Source organism: Leptinotarsa decemlineata, unplaced genomic scaffold (genome assembly GCF_025532065.1).
Source record: "Leptinotarsa decemlineata unplaced genomic scaffold, Ldec_3_MD MMD2_tig00026282_RagTag_RagTag, whole genome shotgun sequence".
Classification (NCBI taxonomy): Eukaryota; Metazoa; Arthropoda; class Insecta; order Coleoptera; family Chrysomelidae; genus Leptinotarsa; species Leptinotarsa decemlineata.
In genome coordinates this window covers 15,814,592-15,836,970 of record NW_027412668.1, presented here as the reverse complement: position 1 = coordinate 15,836,970, position 22,379 = coordinate 15,814,592, and the positions used below count along the sequence as shown (strand labels likewise).

At 35.8% G+C, this 22,379-nt stretch overlaps 3 protein-coding genes across 7 annotated transcripts in view; 2 read left to right on the top strand and 1 right to left on the bottom strand.

The window, feature by feature from the left end:
- The window catches only part of LOC111504603 (voltage-dependent T-type calcium channel subunit alpha-1G), a 639,024-nt gene that overhangs the window by 557,149 nt on the left and 59,496 nt on the right, over positions 1 to 22,379 (bottom strand). The gene's annotated exons all lie outside the window — the stretch shown is intronic.
- Positions 2,509 to 14,389, top strand: LOC111508972 (uncharacterized). 2 transcript variants are annotated; one of them, XM_023164630.2, is made up of 3 exons: positions 2,509 to 2,901; positions 13,331 to 13,943; positions 14,001 to 14,389. In XM_023164630.2, exons 1-3 carry the CDS (start codon positions 2,549 to 2,551, stop codon positions 14,187 to 14,189), a joined length of 1,155 nt encoding a protein of 384 aa, XP_023020398.1. In that variant the 5' UTR covers positions 2,509 to 2,548; the 3' UTR covers positions 14,190 to 14,389. The 2 variants fall into 2 exon arrangements, with proteins under 2 accessions (XP_023020398.1, XP_023020396.1); XM_023164628.2 differs by having other exon boundaries at positions 2,510 to 2,901; positions 13,331 to 14,389.
- On the top strand, positions 6,995 to 9,387 carry LOC141484691 (uncharacterized). The gene is made up of 3 exons (XM_074179897.1): positions 6,995 to 7,193; positions 8,251 to 8,416; positions 8,473 to 9,387. Exons 1-3 carry the CDS (start codon positions 6,995 to 6,997, stop codon positions 9,188 to 9,190), a joined length of 1,083 nt encoding a protein of 360 aa, XP_074035998.1. The 3' UTR covers positions 9,191 to 9,387.

The window sequence follows — 22,379 nt, the reverse complement described above, 5'->3', positions numbered from 1 at the left end:
AATCTTTCAATTTTGATTTTAATTACGGTTTAATTGTTCAATTTTAAATTTTTTTCTTGATTTTTATTTTATTGTAATTTCTTTTTTCAGTGTTTTTTGCTTAATATAATTGTTGTTTTCAGCTATTCTTTTCAATTTTCATTTTTATTTGTTTTTTCAAAGGTTTCAAATGGCACACATGGCAAGAACATATAGATCACATATGCAAGAAATTGAATCAATCATACTACCTGATAAAGTCTCTTAAGTGCAAGTTAGATACAAATTCACTTATATCAGTTTATTATGCCAAATTTCACTCGATATGTATCATAACATTTCGGTCTGGGAACTAGCTACTGAATCAGACATAATTTTTATAAAACAAAAAGCACTGCTGGAATTGATATTTAATTTAGACTTCAGAACTTCATGTAGAGATATACTCCAACAAAGTAAAATATTGGCAGTTGCAAGTCTGTACATTTTTAAAACATTAACATATGTACATGAAAATAAAAAACTTCTCCAAACAAAAACAGAGATGCATTACTATAAATATAAGAAGAAAATATATTATCATAACACGAAAACATCATCAGGCAAAACATGAAAAATCTTCTAAATTTGCCGGAATTTGAATGTACAATCTACTGCTAAATGATATGAAGATTCTGTCTCCTCATACCTTGAAAAAAATAGAAATGTTTATCAGAAAAGGGATTTTACACAGTAGACGAATTTACACTTGAAGTAATTAATGAGCGATCCTATTTCTTCTGACAACTTTATTTTAAAATGTCCTTGTTACCTCTCCTTGTTTATTGTTTTTAAGCAAGCTGGTGATTCATATTTTTTTTAATTATATAATGTATTTCAACTACATCTCATCTGGACTTATATACATATATTATTGATATTATCACATAGGATTTTATATGATGCCTGGACAAAATCATTTGTATTTGTATGTTTGTTTATACCTCTGTATGTTTATCTGTATGCAAGTTCATTACTTAACTATCCCATCTATACATTATGTAGCAAGAAGGATCAATAAAATCTATCTATCTATTATATTTTGTTAGACAATTGAATTATAACTACTACTTATACACACTACTCACTACTTATAAAATATGATAATGTGAGTCTCACTATTTCTTCAGTAAATAAAATAAAGTATCTTGACATTGACTATTTGGTGAAAAAATTACGTAGTGTTACATATAGATTGAAATACATGACATCCTACCTAGATATAGCTCAAATGCTCATGCTATACTATACCTTGATTGAAACTCACCTCTCCTATGGAATAGTTGCCTGGGGAGCAGCAAGTAATTCATATAAAAATCTTAGAACAAATTGAAAAATTAACTGAAAATAATCACAAATAAAAAAGAACCTACCCCACAGAAGCGCTATATAAGGAAACATTGACTTTAGACATAAGGCAACTTTAATCTTCAAAACTGTTATAAGGCAACACAAAAATAAACATGAACTTAGAAAAATTGAACACCATTATGCAACTCGCCACAAAATGAATTCAACCTATGTACCAAAATCAGAGAAAAATACTTTACAAAAGTGTTATACTTACTTAGCTCCTCGGCTGTATAATCTTATTCCAGCACATATCAAAACTATCTTTGGCATTAATTTATTCAAAACTAAGCTTAAAGCTTAGTTTTGAATATACATATTACTACAATGTATAAATGTCTGTAGAAGATGTATGTGATTAGAGTTATGTAATCTGTAGGTCAACTTCTCCATGGTTTGTTTGTTTTTTTTTTCATTCAAAAAAATAGGGTATTTGTTTGATTGATGTGTGAGTGATGTTCGATGTAGTTTACCTATTGCGATTGTTTCATTATAGGTATAACCTAAATGTTTTATTTATATCAACTATATGTAATTTTGATGTGATATCTGTATATAATTTTTCTAGTGCTTTTTTTGTTCATGCTAAATGTTTCTATTTATATTGACTATATATGATTTCAATGTAATATCTGTATACAATTTTTCTAGTACTTTTTTGTTCATACCGAGAGAAACTTAATTTTTTATATTTCACATTATAATTTGGTGTATAATAAAATGATATAGCCCACGCACAGGTTTATCCTTCTGTGGGAAATATATTTATTTGTCGTTAACTAAGATTATTGGGTATTTCAAATTGAATGGCAAATAAATATTATTATTATTATTATTTTTAATTCTTAACTAATGAAAATGGTAGTATCGCTTATATATCAAGCCAAAATTACTTCAGAGGAATGGTGATTATTTTTCATCCACCCTACTGGAAATTGCAGTTACGAGTCATCCGAGAAGAAAATATAATTTTTTTTCTTTATTTCACTTTTCCGTGAAACTGAAGTTATTCGAATAAACAATGCTGGTGCCATTTGTTGGAATATGAACGATTTTTTTGTTGTCGAGGCTCATCAGTGGGATTTCCATCTTTGTGTTCAACAGGATGTAATCCCAGTTGTCAGATGATGGCATCTGACATTCCCAATTGACAGATGAAGGCATCTGACAAATAGTAAGGATGTCAGAATATAATGGTTCGAAGGGATCCAGTAGAAGAAACAGTCAACGTTCCAAAGTAACAAAAACTCCCTCTAAACAATCCACAAGTTCAAAATCGGCAGAAGAAGAAATAACAGATGAGTCAGAAGTGAAATATTCATTTTTGAGCAAATATCCAGAAGTCAAACCTACCTTATCGGAATACAAGAAGCAAACGTTAGCGGAAAAGCCACTTTTCCCAACAGTAGTCACACTCGATAGTAATGATGAGTTATTGGAAAAAAATGTCGATAGTTCTTTTCTCGTTACGGGATTTGGTATCAGAAATCTGAGCTCTCTGCAAGATGCTCTTCAGGAGAATGAAAGAAAAAGGTGAGTTGAAATATGTTTTTCCATATTAATGAACATTTTATACAATGAACTATTGAGATGAAGAGTTCGAGAAATGAAAGTAAAACATCTTTTCGTGAAATACCGTCCTAAAAACAAATATTATTTGACAGAATATACGTCTATGTATGTAGTATTCAGTTCAATATATCTTTCGGATGTGTTGAGAGGATAATAGAAACTTCAATCTAATCGTGATTGGTAAATCACAACCGTTAAATTGGTTGTGCTCAAAGTAACCATGATTAGTAAAAGATCGTACTTGGTGACAGTGATGAAGTTACGTTAAACTTTTGTACGGTTATATAACCTTTTCGAACATAATAAGCAGTACATAATGGGTTTTATAGAAATACACACATCGGAAAAGTCTAGGGATATTTTTATAACATACTTAATATCATAAAAATAAATGCATGAGGTCGTTTAATTTCGATTAAATTGGTACACTCGACCACCCTGTAGATTTCTATGGGTTGAACAAAGCCTGCAAAAACTGTAACTAATCTTTTATCAATTTTTTTACTAACTGTAGGTTTTCGGTTGAAATGAATAATCTGAAAGTGTCGAGTTTGTACATTCTATGCAGTTCTTGCTCAGCAATTAAACTGGAAATATTGTGTTTTAACATGGAACGCCATCATTTACCATTGGCTGAGATGAATAGAGCTGTAGGGCTTCTTCAAGGTGGCATGCGACAAGATGATGTAGCTCTTCGGTTGGGGGTCTCCCAAAGTGTTATCAGTCGATTGTGGCGGCGTTTCCGTGAAACTGGCAGTCCAGCCGAACAACATCCAGGTCGAGGAAGCGCTACCACTGTAGTTCAAGACCGATTTTTGGTCTTAACCGCAAGAAGACAACCGACAATCACAGCACCTGAGTTGGTTAACGTGTTGCAGCAGACGCACCAGGTAACCATTTGTCGTGATACTGTCAGAAATCGACTGCATGAAGCAGATCTCCACAACAGAAGGCCACTTAAATATCCACCTTTGTCGAGAGGCAATGGCGGTAGAAGATTAGAGTGGTGTCAAGAACATCAGAACTGGGATGCAAATAATTGGGCCACAGTTTTGTTTACAGACGAATCCAGATTCTCGTCGAGTAAGACTGTGGAGACGACCTGGAAATAATGAACGTTTGAGACACGTCCAGAAAATCCACACATATAGAGGTGGTACAGTAATGCTATGGGGCGGAATCATGATCGGCGGCAGAACCGATCTCGTTTTTCCAAATCGTTCCCTCACAGCTCGACAGTACCTCGACACCATTCTTCAACCTATCATCCGTCCGTTTGCTGGTGCTGTTGGTGAAAACTTCCACCTAATGCACGATAATGCTCGTCCACATATCGCGCGTCTAGTGACTGACTGGCTCACCAACGAAGGAGTTGATGTATTGCCATGGTCAGCACAATCACCGGACCTGAATCCCATCGAGCATGTGTGGGACATGCTTCAACGAAGAATTACTCCGCATATGGGGAACATTCACACAAAGTTTCAATTGAGAGAGCATTTAATCGCTGAATGGGCAAATGTACCTCAACAAGACATTGACAATCTCATTTTGTCGATGCACGATAGATGTAGGGCCGTAATAAACCAGCGTGGAGGCCATACTTTGTACTGATTCCAATTTTTTTTGTATTATGATTTTTTTTCGGGGTGCCAAAGAAGAGCCATATTTTTTTTAGTTTTGTTTTTATGCGCACTCAGTATTTTTGACCATTTAATGAATATTGTTGTAAGTTACATTCGTTTAGTAATCACCCGTCAACTTTCTTTTCCCTAAAGCGATCTAAAAAAAATTATTGCCATTTTTAAAAATATCCCTAGACTTTTCCGATGTGTGTATATAGCACTAGGTAATCAAACTCATCAGCATTGCATATGTATTTTTTATTAACAATCTGTCGTGTGGTTGAATTAGACAGATAAAACAAATGTGGCTTTATTTAAACTACACTGGCGTCTTGAGCAAACATAAACTCAATGCAAGAGATATTTGGAATGTTGATGAGACCGGAATAACTACCGTCCAAAAGCCTGATAAGGTAATTGCGCGACGCGGAGAAAAACAGGTCAGTTCAACACTACAGCTGATTCAAAAGCCGACATCTAATTGAATTAGTTCAGCGCACACCACCGCGGCTCTAGGTACATATAATAAGGAATGTATTGGCCTAGAGCTAGAAGAAAATGTTCAACCAATTTTTCACAAGCCTCATCCGGTTCCATTTGTTTTCTGGGGAACCGGCACCGTTGATAATGATCAAGCAAGAGTCATTATTCCAAGTATACATATAGATCAGACCATGCCATCTAGAAATTCATCAGTTGTGAACAATAATGCCAATGAACCTCTTGCCTCCACGTCTACAGACCGTACCACAGTTCTAAACAATAATGCCATTGAACCTACGACATCCACGACTACAGCCCATAGTCCTCTTGCCACTGTTACTAACGTGTTCTCGAATCAGTTAGGCCATTGCCAAAAGCTCCGCCAAGAAAAACAGCCAAGCAAACAGACGCAATATCAAATCTGCTCTACCTACTGACACACCTATTGAGGACGAAATAGCTGCTGTTGAAGCTAATAGGAAGTTGAAGAATGTGAAAAAGCGTCTCTCAAGCGAAGAAAAGAAGAAACCTAAAAAACCAAGAAGACTAACAAGAAGGACAGAACAGGTGATGACGAAGAAGAGGCAAAAAATTATTGTTTTTGCTTGGTTTGACTTGAAGCATATGTAAACAGCAGATCAAATGAGCAGTGGATCCAGTGTCTAGAATGCGGAGACTGGCACATGTGGATTGTACTGGAGACGAGCTGCAATACGTTTGCCACAATTGTCTATCAGATTAGATTAGGATTTTTGACTGATTATAATAGTGATTGATCTCAAAGCGATGCCATTGTTACTTGGAAGATATAATTACTTGTTATGGGGACGTTAAGTTGTTTTTGTTGGTACCTAATATACTGAAAGATGAATAAAGCACTTTTTTGCAAAAAAAACATATTTCATTTGTTTATAATATGTATAATGGATTTTTTTTCATAATCAAATAGTCAAAATACAAAGCTGTCACAACTTACCTCGGTACCTGTCACAACTTACCTCGGTGATAGGAGAGTTGTGACAGGGGAAGTAGTGTTTGTTTTTGTTGATTTTCTCAGAAACCATAGTATTCTAATTATTTTTGATGATTGTTCTGGAAAGGAAAGGAATGGTGCTACATTAATTCATATAAGTCTCAACTGTGGAATAATTCTTGAGCGAGATATGTCCCTTACAGTAAAAATTGTCACAACTCTCCTAGGTCTCCCCTACGTTCTCTTGTCAACATATCAAGTCGAACTAGTTGCAGATAATTTCAATTTTTGAACTCTCAGTGTCATCTGAACCTTTCAACAAATACGGTATATATCTTTGAGTTATGACCTTCCGAATTTTCAACAGGTTGCCAAATGTATTGGGAACATAAAGAGTTTGCCCGCTTTTGAAAACGCCTTTATGACTTTTCAACTGCGAAATATATGTACAGTGTTCCAGAATATTTTAAAATTTGGAAGTTCCCCAAATTTTTGTGAGTTATCCGAAAATAGTAAAAGAACTTGCAATGACTATCGATCAAGTCCAGAAATAGGGTGTGAAACTCCCCAAGTTCCGATATCTCTCTATTGATTTTGTGAATCCAAAGTCTGGTCCCTCTTCGACTTCATACCTTTTCTTCTTCTCCGGTCACCAATGTAAGAATCAAAATATGTTCTTCTCCACTTGATATACCGTTATAGTTTCCACAAAGATAAGAAAAAACTGTACTGAACCAAAGCCTGCGGCCTCCTAATAAAATGCGCAGCTAACGTTCCGTCTTGATCCAGTGCGCGGCAAACCCCTTAAGGTACGGTTTCCTAGGACTGTCGGTCGGCCGAAACCGACCGCCATCGATGTCCGCTGGAATCAGTTGTGCGTTTTTAAATGAAGGCGGATTCCTAGAGTCGGTCCGTCTCCGCAGATAATTTTCGGTGACTTTTGTCGGTTTCGGTCGTCGGTTCTATTCAGTGGATGCTTGATTTCAACCGAGAGCGGAACGGAATTTTAATAAAAATGAGCAGTCAAAAATTGTCATGTGTTGAAGAAGAAACTTTAATAAATTTAGTTAAACAATATCCAGCATTGTATAATTGTAAACTTAAGGTTTACAAAGACCAAACCTTGAAAAATAACATATGGAAAACTATTGCAAATAGTTTGGGACGGTCAGGTAAGTTTAAATTAATTACAATGGAAGCTTAAAAATTATAAAATTATAGTGAAATATTATACATAGAAATACAATATCATATTAGCCTGTCGACAATTTTATCTTGCCAGGGTACTGACCCCTGTTCACTATTGAAGAATTCTTTGAATTTATCTCTTACATTAAAAGCTTGAAATGTGTATCTTTTGGCATTCGACGGAGTCAATGAAACCATATTTTTTGTGGGTAGTCTATTATCAAATGTATCCAAATCTCCCGGGCATGGAATTTTATAATTCCTTAACATATTGTGTAAGATACATGCTGATATTACGAGGTTAGTAGCAGTATCTGGCTTTACTGCAATATAAGTATAGAAGACTCTGAAGTATTGGCAAAGTATTCCAAAGCCATTTTCAGAGGTCCTCCTTGCCCTGCAGTGGCGGTAATTGTAGACAGATTTTGATTTGTCATTTTTGGCTTGTTCCTGGGGATATGGCTTCATTAATGTTGTCGTTAAGGTAAAAGCTTCGTCTCCTAAAATGATAAATGGTTGTACCATTTCCGTACCAGGTAAAGCAATTGGTGCTGGCAAATTAAAATTTCCATGAGTGATTTGCTTTCCCATAGCTGATTTTGCGAACACTCCTGCATCTCCTTCTCTTCCATAGGAACCTACGTCTATAGCAACAAAACGATAGTTCGCATCAATAATAGCTAAAAGTATAATCGAGTGAAAAGTTTTATAGTTGAAAAATAAGGAACCAGCATTATCAGGACATCGAATTCTGATATGCTTTCCGTCAATTGCCCCACAGCAGTTCGGAAAGTTCCACATGGTGTAGTAATCCTCTGCATTTCTTTGCATACTTTCCTTCGTGGGTTTTGGTATATAGATACTGAGCATACGATGTTTTATACTCTCTAGTACCTCTTTTACTATTTTGCTAACCCAGCTATGATGAATTCGAAACTGAAATGCCAAAGATCGGAAGGATTCTCCCGTGGCCATATATCTGGAAATAATAAATAGATAAATAGAGAAACAAATAAGAAAATGTTAAATATATTGTTTCAGAAGCTGACTGTAGAGCAAGATGGAAAAATATTAGAGATTACTATAAGAAAAAGCGAAACGAAGCGATGAAAAATCTAACTACTGGGTCGGAAAGACTCGAAAATGATTTTTTCCAAAAGTTCAAACATTTGATTTTTCTTGAAGATACATCCATAGTACAAAGAGAGTAAGTTCAATGTACAATTACAATAATCTGAGTTAACCTAATAATTTTTATTTTAGAAGTTGCAGTAGCGTTGTTGAATGTACACAAGATGATAACCAAGAATCCGAAAGTGTTCCGGAGTTAACAATGGCTCTTCCCTTAGAGCCGGAAGAACCAGTACGTTCTGAAGAACAAATGCCACCGCTAAAGGCTACCGAAACAAGTTCAGGCAATGTACAAAATATAAAGCAAACGTGTCAGAAGAGTGACAGTATGAGAGAGGAAAAAATAACAAGCGCGAAAAAGAAAATCCGTTCAAGCAGAGAAAATCATTTTGAGGAGGAATGTGGAAAAAATCGCGAGGGAAGAGAAGCTCTTATAAAAGAATTATGCAAACCTTCTATTCTGCACAATAATTCGTTATTGGATCCTGCTCTTTCTACGTTTTTTCAGAGTATGGCTTTCACCGTAAATAAATTTACTCCAGCACTACAAGCAAAGGCCAAAGCTGAGGTTATGAATATCGTGAGTCGTCTTGAGATTTTGAATATAACGGAGCAGCAAAATCGGAATTTACGATATCAGTCATCGATTCCCTTGTTCGCATCACAATTTTCTCCAATACATTCAAATACAAGCAACCTTTCTCCAGAGCCGCCCACTATTTCTAACTTAAATTCACCAACATATACAGACATATCTTATACTTACAGCCATTCATCTCAACCACCTTCTCATGATTCCAGTACTTGTGTCGATTCAGATTTCCCAGATAACATAAACTTTTTGTCATAGAATCAGTAAAAACGCATTCTATTAGAAAATATACGTTTCCTTTGGTTCTGTTAAAAATATTTCAAATTATATTTAATACTTAAATAAAAACTGAACTTTTTTTATTGTTTTATAGTTTTCAATAAATTTAATAATTTTCTGTATCGTGTTTTTTTAACTAGGTGATTGAATTTCCAAAATCTGATAACTTATAATGCTTACCTTAATGTAATGCAAAGTTTCTCCTTAGGTGATATAGGAAAATGCTGCCTGTTATATGGATTCCTTGCAATATCACGTTCTATGTAAGACAGAACTGTTGCGAAAAGTTCCTTATTAACTCTAAAATATTCTCTAAATTTGTTATCGTCGTCAGATAACCGTGGTTCGATTAACACTTTGAATGCGCCTTCTTGTTTTCTTTTTAAAAACATTTCGTCTACTTTTCGTCTTTTGCGATACTTAAGTAAATGAAGGGCGCAATATTCTTCTTCTGCTTCTTCTTCAAGCAGGAGTAGGATACACATTTTTCTTTTTAATGTGTCCTCCATGGCCACAAAACGTCAACGAACTGCTGCGGAAATATTTAAAACTGCAACGCTAGGACTCCACCTCCGCGACCGAATTCGTCGACCGACACTCGGTTTCCGGTCCGCTATCGGTTCCGTCCTCCGCAACCGACAGTCCTAGGAAACCGTACCTTTATGGATGATTCGTGCAAATTAGTAAAATTTTTACCGGCGATTCTTATTAAGATAATAAGATAAGATAAGATAATATTTATTGACCAAAACGCGATACACTTGGTATATGTGGTAAGTCAGGGTATATATTTAAAATATGACATTATGAGGACCCTAAGTCAAATAATCAAATGGGTAGTACATTCATTGAACTTACATCGCAGTGATAAGGCACACACAAAATAAGCAAAAATATATACATGATAACAATGTTAGACTAGGAATGCCAGACAAAACTTTAAATTAAAATGTATTTGAGTTGTTTGGGAAATCGTCGTTCAAGAAGTCCTGATAGCTATAATAGCATTTCTGTATTAGAAGGTTTTTAATATTGTTGTGAAATTTTAGGTTACTCTTGACCTTTTTAAATTTATCTGGTATCTTATTGAAGCAGGTGATAGCATTGTACTGTGGAGATTTTTTGAAAAATGACATACGATGTTGAGGGATTTGCAATAGATGTCCATTTCTGGTATTGTAGTTATGGACAGTGGCGTTCTCTGTGAAGAGATTAGGGTTTTCCCTAGCAAACATTATGCATTTCAAGATAAAGATGCAAGGCGCTGTTAACATTTTTTTCTCAATAAAGATAGCACGGCAACTGTCCCTGTAGTTCATATTGAATATAAGTCTTATAATTCGTTTTTGGGCAACAAAAACTCTCATAAAATCATTTGCCCTCCCCCAGATCATAATATTAAAATTGATATGGGAGTATACCATAGCATAATAAATGCTGAGTAACGCTGATTCCCTTAATGTTGATTTCAGTTGCTTTATTGCATAGTATGCTTTATTTATTTTAGAACATGTATTGTCTACTTGTTTTTCCCAGTTTAGATTAGAATCTAAATAGGTACCAAGAAATTTCGTCACCTGTACGTTTTCAATATCATATGTAACAGGAGCATTTAGAGTATCAGTCCTAAAGTGAAACTTCATCGATACTGATTTGGAGGTATTAAGGATAAGTTTGTTTCTTTGGCACCAAGCACTGAACTGGTCAACAATACTTTCAGATTTACAAATAAGTTGCTCAACGTTTTGTCCCGTTAAAGTTATGGTAGTGTCATCCGCAAACATCGTAATGTGTCCATCTTCTATATATTGAGGTAGGTCGTTTGTATATAGGAGAAACAGTAGGGGGCCTACAACCGAGCCCTGGGGCACACCGAGTGTTATCTTTTTGGTCTCAGAGAACGACCCATTGCAAAGTACCTTCATATTTCTTTCGGACATGTAAGATTGTATCCAATTAATTATATTAGTTGGGAGACCTAAATTGGATAGTTTAGGTAGTAGAAACTCCGGGCACACTGTATCGAAAGCCTTCGATAAATCGAAGAATAAAGAGAGGACATATTTTTTGTTTTCGATCTCAGTGTATATGTAATTCATTAGATGATAAGATGCTGTTTCAACCGATTTTTTTCGTCTAAAGCCATGTTGGGAATCGCATAAAAGATTTTCATTTTCCAAATGGTCCATTATTCTTACCGAAACTACTTTTTCAAAAAGTTTTGATATAGAGGGGAGTAAAGAAATTTGTCTGTAATTTTCAATTTCTTTGCGGCTTCCTTTTTTATGTACGGGAATAATTACCGCTCTTTTTAAAACATTTGGAAAAATACCTTGTATTAGAGATTGGTTCATAAGGTAAGTTAATGGTTTAATAATTGTTGGAATGATTTTCTTGAGAGTGATTATAGAGAGTTCATCATAGCCTGCAGATTTTTTATTTTTCATTTCAGACAGAGCGCTTAGTACCTCGTATTCCGTTAGAGGGTTGGATGAAAAAGGTAATATGGTACCAACCAATTTAGGGGTAGTACAGGGAAGGGATAAATTTTGTCCAAAGTGGTGGAATGCCGCATTTTCTGCTCCCATTGAAAAATTATTAGCAAATAATTCAGATACTGCAACAGGCTCCATTATATGTTCATTATCTTGTTGGAGAGAGATCGTTAGTTTCAACCCATTTTTATTTCTCCCGAGTTCATTGTTTATAATGTTCCACGTTTCTTTTATTTTGTTTTCGGACTCACCTATTTTTTTACTATAGAACTCTTTTTTTGCCATGTTTATTTTCTGTTTATGCTCTATCAATTTTGTTTTATAGCTTTCGAGAAATGTTGGATCAGCTTCATGACAATTGGACAGAAGCCAAAATAGATTCCTCAAGTTCTTTCCTTCCTCAATGATTTCCGGAGATATCCAACATTTATAGTTCTTTTTGCCGCATGCTCTCTTTTTTGGGCATGATATATCAAAATACCATAGAATTGTATTGATGAAATAGTTGAAAGCATCATTTAACGTCATGAGGTAAATTAGAGTCCAGTCTTCACTTAGAAGCTTTGTTCGGAACTCCTCAATATTTTCATTTCGAGTCTGACGTCTCAAGACTGGAGAGGTATTATTAGGTTTTTCAGTAATATTCCTGTGCTGGTATACCAATACATGAGCTAGATGATCGGCTATATTAGGTTGAACTAGTTTACATTCATAACTAGATTGCGGAAGACTGGTCGCCATATAATCAATACAGGTTGAACTCCTATGAGCGTTTCTATTGGTGAATACTCTGGTGGGACCTAAATAATTATTACTGAGTTGATGTGAATTAAAAATATCTAATATAAGCTTAGTATTCATATCATATTTCTGGTAATTTATGTTGAAATCTCCACAGACAATTACTAAATTAGAACGGTCAGTGGCTACATTGAGTGCTTCAGTTAACCTATTTACAAATGTATTTACATTGCCATTTGGTGGTCTATACACAGATACAATAGCAATTTTGCAATCATTTACTGTATAGATGATAGAGGCTAATTCAATTACACATTCAATTGAAAGTAATCTAATATGACCAAGTTCAGAGAAACTATTATCGGTTTTTGAGAGTATCAAAGTACCCCCATGAATATGGCTTTTTCTAGAAAAAATTGAAGCTATTTTATAGTTACCAAAATGAACATCGTTTATTCCACAATTTTCTTGCATCCAGTGTTCAGACACACACAAAACATCAATATCGTACGTTTTCACAAACAACTCAACTAGGGAATGATTATTTAAAAAACCTTGCACATTTACATGACAAAATTTTACAGGGGAATCCCTGATTGTGCTTAGATTAACGTTTATATCAGCAGATTGCTTTGTTCCTGGTTGGATAATAAAAAATCACTATTGGATGTTACCATATTATCTCATATGGTAACATCCAGTGATTGTATCTTCGTTATTTTCAAATTCATAACGACGCGCGTTTTGCATTATCGAGAGATAACCAAGTTAGCATCATTTCCTATTGTTCCAAATTCTACTCTTCAAGTCTTTTCTTGCTTCCGTTTGGAACTTGGACATGAACATGAACGATGCGCAATACTCTAAATGATCATTATTTCAGATTGATAGAGTTATACAGACAACAACAGAAGCAACTGGACGAAGAGAGGCTACTTGCCGAAGCCCAACGACAGTCTTCGCTGTCATACACTTCTCGGTCTTCTTCCGAAAAATCTCAGGAAGCCACCAAACGATCTACAGAGACCGCGAGTACGCTCACCACAAATGTCTCAGAACAAAGGATGCATCTCGAGTATTTAATGGGCCTGCAAACTTTTGAAGAAGAAGAAGAAACGTTAGACGCGAAAGTCGAGGAAAAACCAGATAAGGATGATTTCGTGTATAGTAAATCGGCCCCTATGAGAAACGCCCAGAAGTATTTACGTGTTCACAGAATATTTGATTTTTTTCAGTTCATCATAGCTCATCTACTGGCGAAATGTCCTGAAAACCCAATAGACTTCATACTGGAGTTGTTGAATAAATGTCTATTGTATAGATCTGGCATGGGGGAACCCCCGTTGCTGTATGACAAAAAGCATATCTCACAACTGTTCTGCCTGATGGATAGAATGGGAACTGGATTCGTTGATTTGGAGCAGTACAAGAAGGGTATGGCAACACTGGGAATTTGTGAGTACAATAAATATCCTATTTCGACTGAGGATGGAATGGTAAACAAGGATACGTTTACTGAAGAAGTTTACGAAGCTGAACTGGCTTTATTCCAGGATCTCATTGGGAGAAAGTGGACAGAGACAAAGATCAAAAAATCATCTGAAGTGGTATATCAGGACGATGTATACAGAGATGACAGCGTTCCATATTTCTTACCACCTGAACTCTTCAAAAGTTATAAGAAGGAGAAAGAGAAGCTTAACGAAATTAAAGAAGAAGATGAAGAATATTATGGAGAGTGAAACTGCATTAATTTCCATAAATTATTGGACGAATAGTGAAATGAAATTTGGTCTTTTACAAAATGTTAGTTGTATCAGCGCTTATGAAAACATTCATCGTTGCATTACCGTTAGTACCGCAGGATAGTTTTCGAAGAAAATAATTTTAACTGTAACTTCTGCTGTTAATCTCCGTCAAAAAATAAAGAAAAAATCGACAACCTTTTTCAATTTGTTTGCCAGTTAATCTCCCTGAAAATCTTCCGACATTGAAATAGTCATTTGTGCCTTTATTTTCAATACTATTCGTAATGATGGCGATGAAAATAATTATATGATTTGTTACATGGAGCAATTACGTGAAATCCATGACAAATTTTTACATCATTTAACAATATGAATATTCATATGCCATTCATCTTTAAATAATTTGATCGAGAGACACATAGTGTCAGTGTATTGGAAAAGACCAGAAATCCGATATATTATTTTGGTAACTACAACATTCAACTCTAATGCACATTTCCGCTTACAACAAGAAATTTCCTAATGCAGATCTAGATTCAGATACTAGCTTTCTCTAAGAATCTTACGGCATTCTATAGCTCTCCATAGTGTCGATGTTCAATTCAATACACCTCGAACTGAACTTTTTGTAAACTTTCATTTGAAGAATAACGTCAATGTGGAATGAACTATCTGAGACCATTTCTGCAAATGCAATTTGAATCCAATTACAATTTTGAGCACACGACAAATGAAATGTACAGGTCACGACCTATGCATTTTGTTAACTTCTCGTACATTACTCATGTTTAACAATATTAATTAATTCATTGTGTAGAGTGAGCATTTTGAAAACTAGTGGTCTATGAATGAATCAAGATAAAGCTTTGAATGATATTCAATGAATTACATAAATTTCAGAAAGTAAAAATGTTATTCCTAATAAAAATATTCCATATATTATTTAGGAACAAACATACTATATAACAAAGCAGCCGTGATGTGTAATTAAAGAAAATATACCAAGAGCAGGAAATGAAGTTCTGTGGAACAAGAAAAAATGTCACTCTGTCCTGAAAAGTTCAGGTTATATTTTTTCATTTTCTTATATTTCTGTCACTGTGATACTTCATTAAAAGCTTTTTAGTTTAGCAAAGATAGCCATCTGCATGAGGTTGTTAATTTATTGTCTGATCCATCTTAATCTGGCTAGATTTTGAACGAAGTTTACAGGGTGTTTCAAATTCGATCCTCACCATTGAGATCTCAAAAATTATGAGAGATACGAAGATGGTTGAAAAAGTTGCGCATTTACCTGACTATATAACAATATGCCGTGGAGAAAGTTCAGAAATTCCGAGTATATCCGAAGATATCCGGAAAAACGAAATTTCGGAAAATGGTTTTTCTTTTTTTTTGGCCACCGTCATCAACTTTATTTTTTCTTATGGGCGCTATATTGAATTCTTTCTGTTTTTAATAGAACCAGATTTTACCTTTACGATGATGTATCATAATTATCATTTTTTTTTAATTGGAGTTATTGTAAAATATCAATTCTTATCATAATAGGCTTTAACTTTGATGTTTCTAAATTTGACTTTCAATTTGTTACAGTCAATGACATTTTGTTATCATACAAGTCATTGAATTTTTGGAAAAAAATTACTTTCACGAATGAAGAAAAAAAAGATATGATACAAATTTATCACAAATACAATATAAACAGTGTTAGGATGTCGGCAATGTATTCAAACTTGTATCCCGAAACACGACAACCAAGTTATTGGATCAAAATCTCACCGAGTTTGGTTCATTTGAAAAGCCGAGGAAAAAATACGTAGACAGAATGGACTAGGAAACTAAAGAAAATTTGATAAATGAGGTATGTATGAGGTAAGTTAGCCATATTTCAATAAAAATTAATAATTTGCAGATTCACATGAGCCCGGGAAAATCTACACGTCAAATTTTCTCCGAAATGAATATTTGTCATACAAGTGCTCAAAAAAAGAGGTTTGGAATGTTACAAAATCCACATATCTCAAAAATGGCATGCAGGTGATCCCGAAAGGCGATTAGGATTTTGTTATAAGCTGATAAGAAGACCTGATTTTCCTGTTTTCCTGGAAAATGTAATTTGGACAGATGAAAGCACTATTACGAATTGTGGGATATTCAACCGAAATAACGAATAAATTTGGAGCATAAACAACCCCAGGCAGTTCCAAGAAATTCGACCTTAAGTGCGATTTACTATTAACGTGTGGGCAGGAATTTACAAAGATAGAATTTTGGGTCCTCATTTATTTGAAAGAATGGAGAAACCTATCACCAGTTTTCAATGTCGACTTCGAAAACTATTTGGATGATCTACCTTTGACTAACTATAACAACATCTTGTTTCGACATGATGGTGCTTCACCGCACACTACCAGACGTAACAGACGAGTATCTAATTAGCCGACTGAAAGGTTTGATAATAAATGGATAGGGAATGATGGGCCGATGAGGTGACCAGCAAGGTCTCCAGACTCAAGTATTATGGATACATTCTTATTGAGTACAATGAAGCATAGAGTTTATCAAAAGTTTATCAAAAAGAATATCAAAATATTGAGGACCTTCAACACAGCATTGTAAGAGATTTCGGAAGATTGAAGAGGAGGAAAATTAATCGTGCAGTGAATAAAATTCAAAGAAAGGTACAGTTGTGTTATCATCAACAAGGCCAGCTTTCTGGGCATTTTCTGTGATTTACTTTTATCTTTATATTTTAGGTAATTATTGTTATTTGTTCAAAGTTCTATTTTCATTGAAAAAGACACAATGTCTAATTTACCTCATACAGACCTCATTTATCGAATTTTGATTGTTGATTCTGTCTCCGTATTTTTTCATTGGCTTTTCAAACGAACCAAACTCGGTAAAATTTTAATCCAATAACTTAAACATAGCTCGATGGGGTTGTCGCCTTTCGGGATACAAGTTTAAATACCTACATTTCCGATATCCTTACATTGTTTCTATTGTATTTGTATTTGTGTCATATCTCTTTTATCTTCATTCGTGAAAGCCATTTTTCCACAAAAATTCAATGACTTATACAATAACAAAATGTCATTGAGTGTAACAAATTGAAAGTCAAATTTAGAAACTTCAAAGTCAAAGCATATTATGATAAGAATTTTTTTTTCAATATCTCCAATTTTTCGAAAAATATTAATAAGGTAAAATCTGGTTCTATCCAAAACAAAAAGAATCCAATATAGCGCCCATAAGAAAAAATAAAGTTGATGATGGTGGCCGGAAGACGAAACGTCGGATAGCAAATTTGAAAACACCATTAGGTAGCAAGAAAAAAGTGGCGTGGCAATGTGGAGGTGCCATTGATTTTCAAATCCTTCGAAAAATAAAGCCATTTTCCGAAATTTCTGTTTTCGGATATCTCTGGATATACTCGGAATTTCAGAACTTTCTCAACTGCATATTATTATTCAGGTAAATGTGCAACTTTGCCCTAATTTAACCATCTTCGTATCTCTCATAGTTTCCGAGATCACAATGGTGAGGATCGAATTTGAAACACCCTGTATACCAAGTCTTCACTTGTCCTGAAATAGATCTGTCTCGGGAAAGATCCGTTTTCAGCGAGCTGAATCGAAAAAGAACCACTTATGATATTTCCATCACTGATTTGATTCTGATAGGCCGTCGACAAGTTGAAAAAGTGACAATTGCAGCCATCTATGTGTGGCTGCTAGTTTGTTTTCGGTCTGATTGTTCCAGTTCTTGACTAAACTATGAACGAACTAAACTACATCCATTTAACAAACAAAACAAACCAAACTAAGATGTATACGTGATCAAAGCATGATCACCTCGCACATTTGCATTTATAGGGTGAAATAAACAAGTTTTACGCTGGCAATCAGATTTAACTGCAATCGGCTGGCGGAATTCATTGTTAGTGTCGGAGTGGTCAGTTACATTTTAACGCCTGTGATTTGTACATATACTGTATTGTAGTTTGAAATTTTTTAAATGTCAAGTACTGATACGACTGAAGAAACTCCTGATTTGTGTCACTACACTCCACCTAAAGTAATGTACGGCTGAAGAAACTCCTGATTTGTGTCAGTATACTCCACCTAAAAAATTTCCTATACCCTGCCGCATATTATTGAAAAAAGTCGGTCGTTCCTTAGTGCGACTCTGTACAAGCAGCCTTGTCTCGGAGATCACGTTTACTATGCATCATAATGTTTTGGAGCACTTGGAGGAATTGGTCGCGGTGGTAGTGCGCCCGACTCACGATCGGAAGACCGTGGGTTCGATTCCTGCCTTGACCAGATATTTTTCTCGAGAGAATTTATCTGGTTGAAGCTGGGATGATTCCACAACCGTGTTGATGATCACACGTTAAAAAGTAAGACCTCGTTAGTCCTTAGCTCGCACAAATTTCTCAACATCTGATAGTTGTCGTTCGTATGGGGGCGACAGCTAATTAACGGAAAAACAGATTTTTTTTCAAACTTCGTTGCTTAGATGGACAGAGTACAGTTGAGAAGTTAGTTCTCGTTGCGTAGAGCTATCTCAAATAAAGAGGTCCTGCATGGGAAAATCGGAAACATTGAGAGATCACTTGAATGACGTTTCGAAATTTAAGAGAATCCGATTAGTTCTGGAATATATTTAAGTAATATTAAAAAATAAACACCTTCTCTTTACCACTTTTCTAGCAGTAAAAGATCGCGAATCACCCATTATTTTTTCAATGAATCGGAAAAAAGATTCGGCGGCAACTTTACTGATGTACCACCAAAATCGTTTGAAAAAATGGAACGTCATTTGAAATGACAACCATTTCCTGATTGAACCGATTTTATTACAATTTTTCATCTACAATGTTAATTCAATATTGAGAAATGCGAATGTTTCAGATTTTCCTAGAAGTTTTGTCAATTCAATCGTCAACAGATCATTGACATGTTCAGTCATCAACCGTCCCAAATAAATTTGAAATTTTATATCTCACCTCATTATGGCCATCACGGTGTTGAATAAACACTAAGGGATGCCTATAATTAATGCCAACAATCATGGAAGTCAATCAATATACATCTTTTAAAAATTTGAAAAACTCAGTATTTTTAGAAAAATAAACTGGTGTTAGCGGTAGTCTGTAATTGAATGAATTTATGAGGGAAGTATAAATTTGAACAATTTACGAAAATGAGATATCAGTGCTAGTTGATGCCCAGTTTCATTTATCCATTATCCTTTCACGAAGATGCCCTCTATGAAATCCACACAGAACTCAATCCCCAAATACAAAATAAGAAGGCTCCCTATGGCGGTCAGTTTAGGTGCTAGGCTGAATCACAAATGCATTGCTGGACTCAACTGTCCTTAAAGAACAAGCCTAAGTAAATGAGAGCGATGACATTTCCCCTCACAGAGACATCTATGGGATCGACAGAGAACTCTAGCCTTGAATATGAACGAGGTGGTCAGTTACAAAGCCAAGCTTCGAGAGTCATCGCCGAGAAGATTTGGCTTCTGTCTTTCACTGCAGCTTTTATTGCAAGGCAACTGGTCGAAAACCAGGGCCCAAACAAAACGCATTTATGAGCCAACACCAGTCAGTGCAGTTACGATCCGCGATAGATCGGTGGTGTCGAAAATAACATATCGGATATATTGAGTATATTGAAGTATGCTACACTTCCACTCAAAATTTTCACTTTCGAAATAATTTTTTGAGTAATTTTTGATAGTATGTTTATAGTTCTTTTTAATGCGTCCTTCAATTTCGAGAACATAAAGAAGTCACACATTGCTAAACCTGATGAACATGGTGAATGTTCCAATACAGGGGTCTCACCCAGGGATCTACATTGTCTCCAACCCTCTTTCTATTGTATATCAATGACTTATTGGAGAAAAACAAAAATCCAATATATTGCTTTGCTGACGACAGCACACTTGTTTTGTCACTCCATGTGGATTCCAGGATATCGGTGGCGGATACACATCTTCACCGGCAGCAGGACGTTGCATATATTAATGAGGATTTAGAAGTAATTTCTAATTGGGGTAAAACAACCAGGTTCAGTTCAATGCCACAAAAAACAGGCATCGGTTTTCTCCAAAAAAGATAAATGTTTCCGAACCGGAGATAATAATGTCAGGTAAAACAATTCCACTTTCTGCTTCAATGAGTTTGTTGATGTTAAAATGGACACCAATATGTTTTGGCACAATCATGTCGCTGGAATTGCAGAAGCCGCTTTTTAAAATCTTGGAACACTGTTCCAAACCAGAAAACTGAACACACCTCAACAACTTTTGATGCTTTATAAACCTCAGATCAGACCTTATTTGGAGTATTGTTCTCATGCATGGAGCTCCGCCTCTAAGCATACATTGAAGCTGCTGGACTCCATCCAGAAAAGAGCCTGATTGGAGACGCGAACATTACCTGCAACCTTCATAGTCTGGATCATCGAGGAAAGGTTAGAGATTTGTCTCTCTTCTAATAGATACTTTCACGGGAAGTGTTCAAGTGACTTGGCACATTTGATTCCACCAAGAGCGGTACATATCGGAAATCCGCGAAGCAATGTGGCTACTCATCGTTTCGAAGATCAACTCAGTACACCCCAAACTTCACTGTTCAAGAAGTCGTTCATTTGCAGAAATGCGTTTATGTGAAATGAACTTCCTGAGAACGTTTTTCCAAATGGATTTAATCTCCAGCGATTGGGTCTGACCGCTCTAGATATGTACGTTTAGGAGGTTGCGTTAATGGCCATGTTACGATTGCGCACGGCTGCTGTGAACCTCGAAGTAGGAATGGGTCAATTGAGACTGAACCTATGGTGAGAAGCTCTTACTGCGCCATCTCTGCTGCAGGCAACCACTGATGCTTGGTAGATAATAACATTATCCTGGAGTGGGTAAAAGGTCACGACAGGAGTGAAGGTAATCGCATTGCCGACTCGTCAGCCAAGGAAGCGGCTGGACTAAGAATTTTAGGATCCAGTGGCACCTACAGCCTGATGACTTCGACAAATGCGGAACTAGCCAAATGTTACACACATGCTCAATCTCTAAAGAGACGGGATGGAATCAAAGGATGCGATCTTGCCAAATGACCAGGAAAAATATACGCTCAACAATAGGATTTCTGACTGGCCATTGTCAACTAAAGAAACACCTCCATAATATGGGGCTAGTGGAGACACTTCTTTGTAGGATGTGTGAACAGGAAGATGAGACTGTCAGGCATGTCCTATGCGAGTGTCCGGAGTTATCGTCAATGAGAGAGTGTGTGTTCGGCGAGTCTTGGCCTACACCTGCCGATATAAAGGAGATGTCTCCCAGTGACCTGTCCATTTTCCTGAAAAGGACAGGATGGACGATGACCTAGGAGGTTTACTTTTTGGGAGGATGTACAATGGGTCACATGTGGTCTAAGTGCTGTGGGCTTACACTCACCCTCCCTACTCTACAGATACAGAGAATCTTCACCGATTCAAATCCAATGTGAATCTCTATTTTCGCACAGGCACCACTCTTAGAGCACCTTGAGGGTTTTCCTGTAGTGGTTGTGTTTTGTCCTTGAAAAAAATGTTTTCTGAAGTAGAATAGAATAATGATTTGGTCTATTTGTGTATTGTATTCAGAAATGAATAAAATATTGTTGTAGATTTAGCCGCGGTGGTAGTGCGACCGGCTCACGATCGGAAGGCCGTGGGTTCGATTCCCGCCTCGACCAGATAGTTTTCTTGAGAGAATTTATCTGGCTGAAGCTGGGATGATTCTGCAACCGTGTTAGGAATCACACGTTAAAAGGTAAGACCTCGTTAGTCCTTAGCTCGCACAAGTTTCTCAACTCCTGACAGTTGTCGTTCGTATGGGGGCAATAGATGATTAACGAAAAAACATAATTTAAAAACAGATTTTTTTTCAGATTTATCATTTTTCACAGTGGTTTCTCATCTCGAATTTGAAATCAAATTGAGTTTATATTCGTAATCGATTAATTTTCACCGTGCCATTCGAATTTCATTCAACTCATACGAGTCAGAGCATAATAAATTGCGAATTCTTCCCCAACGTCTTCAAAGGGACTTTCCTTTGATGAACACAACTCAAAAGACTACAATGCGAGCTTTTCTCGTTCTAATATCATTGTGA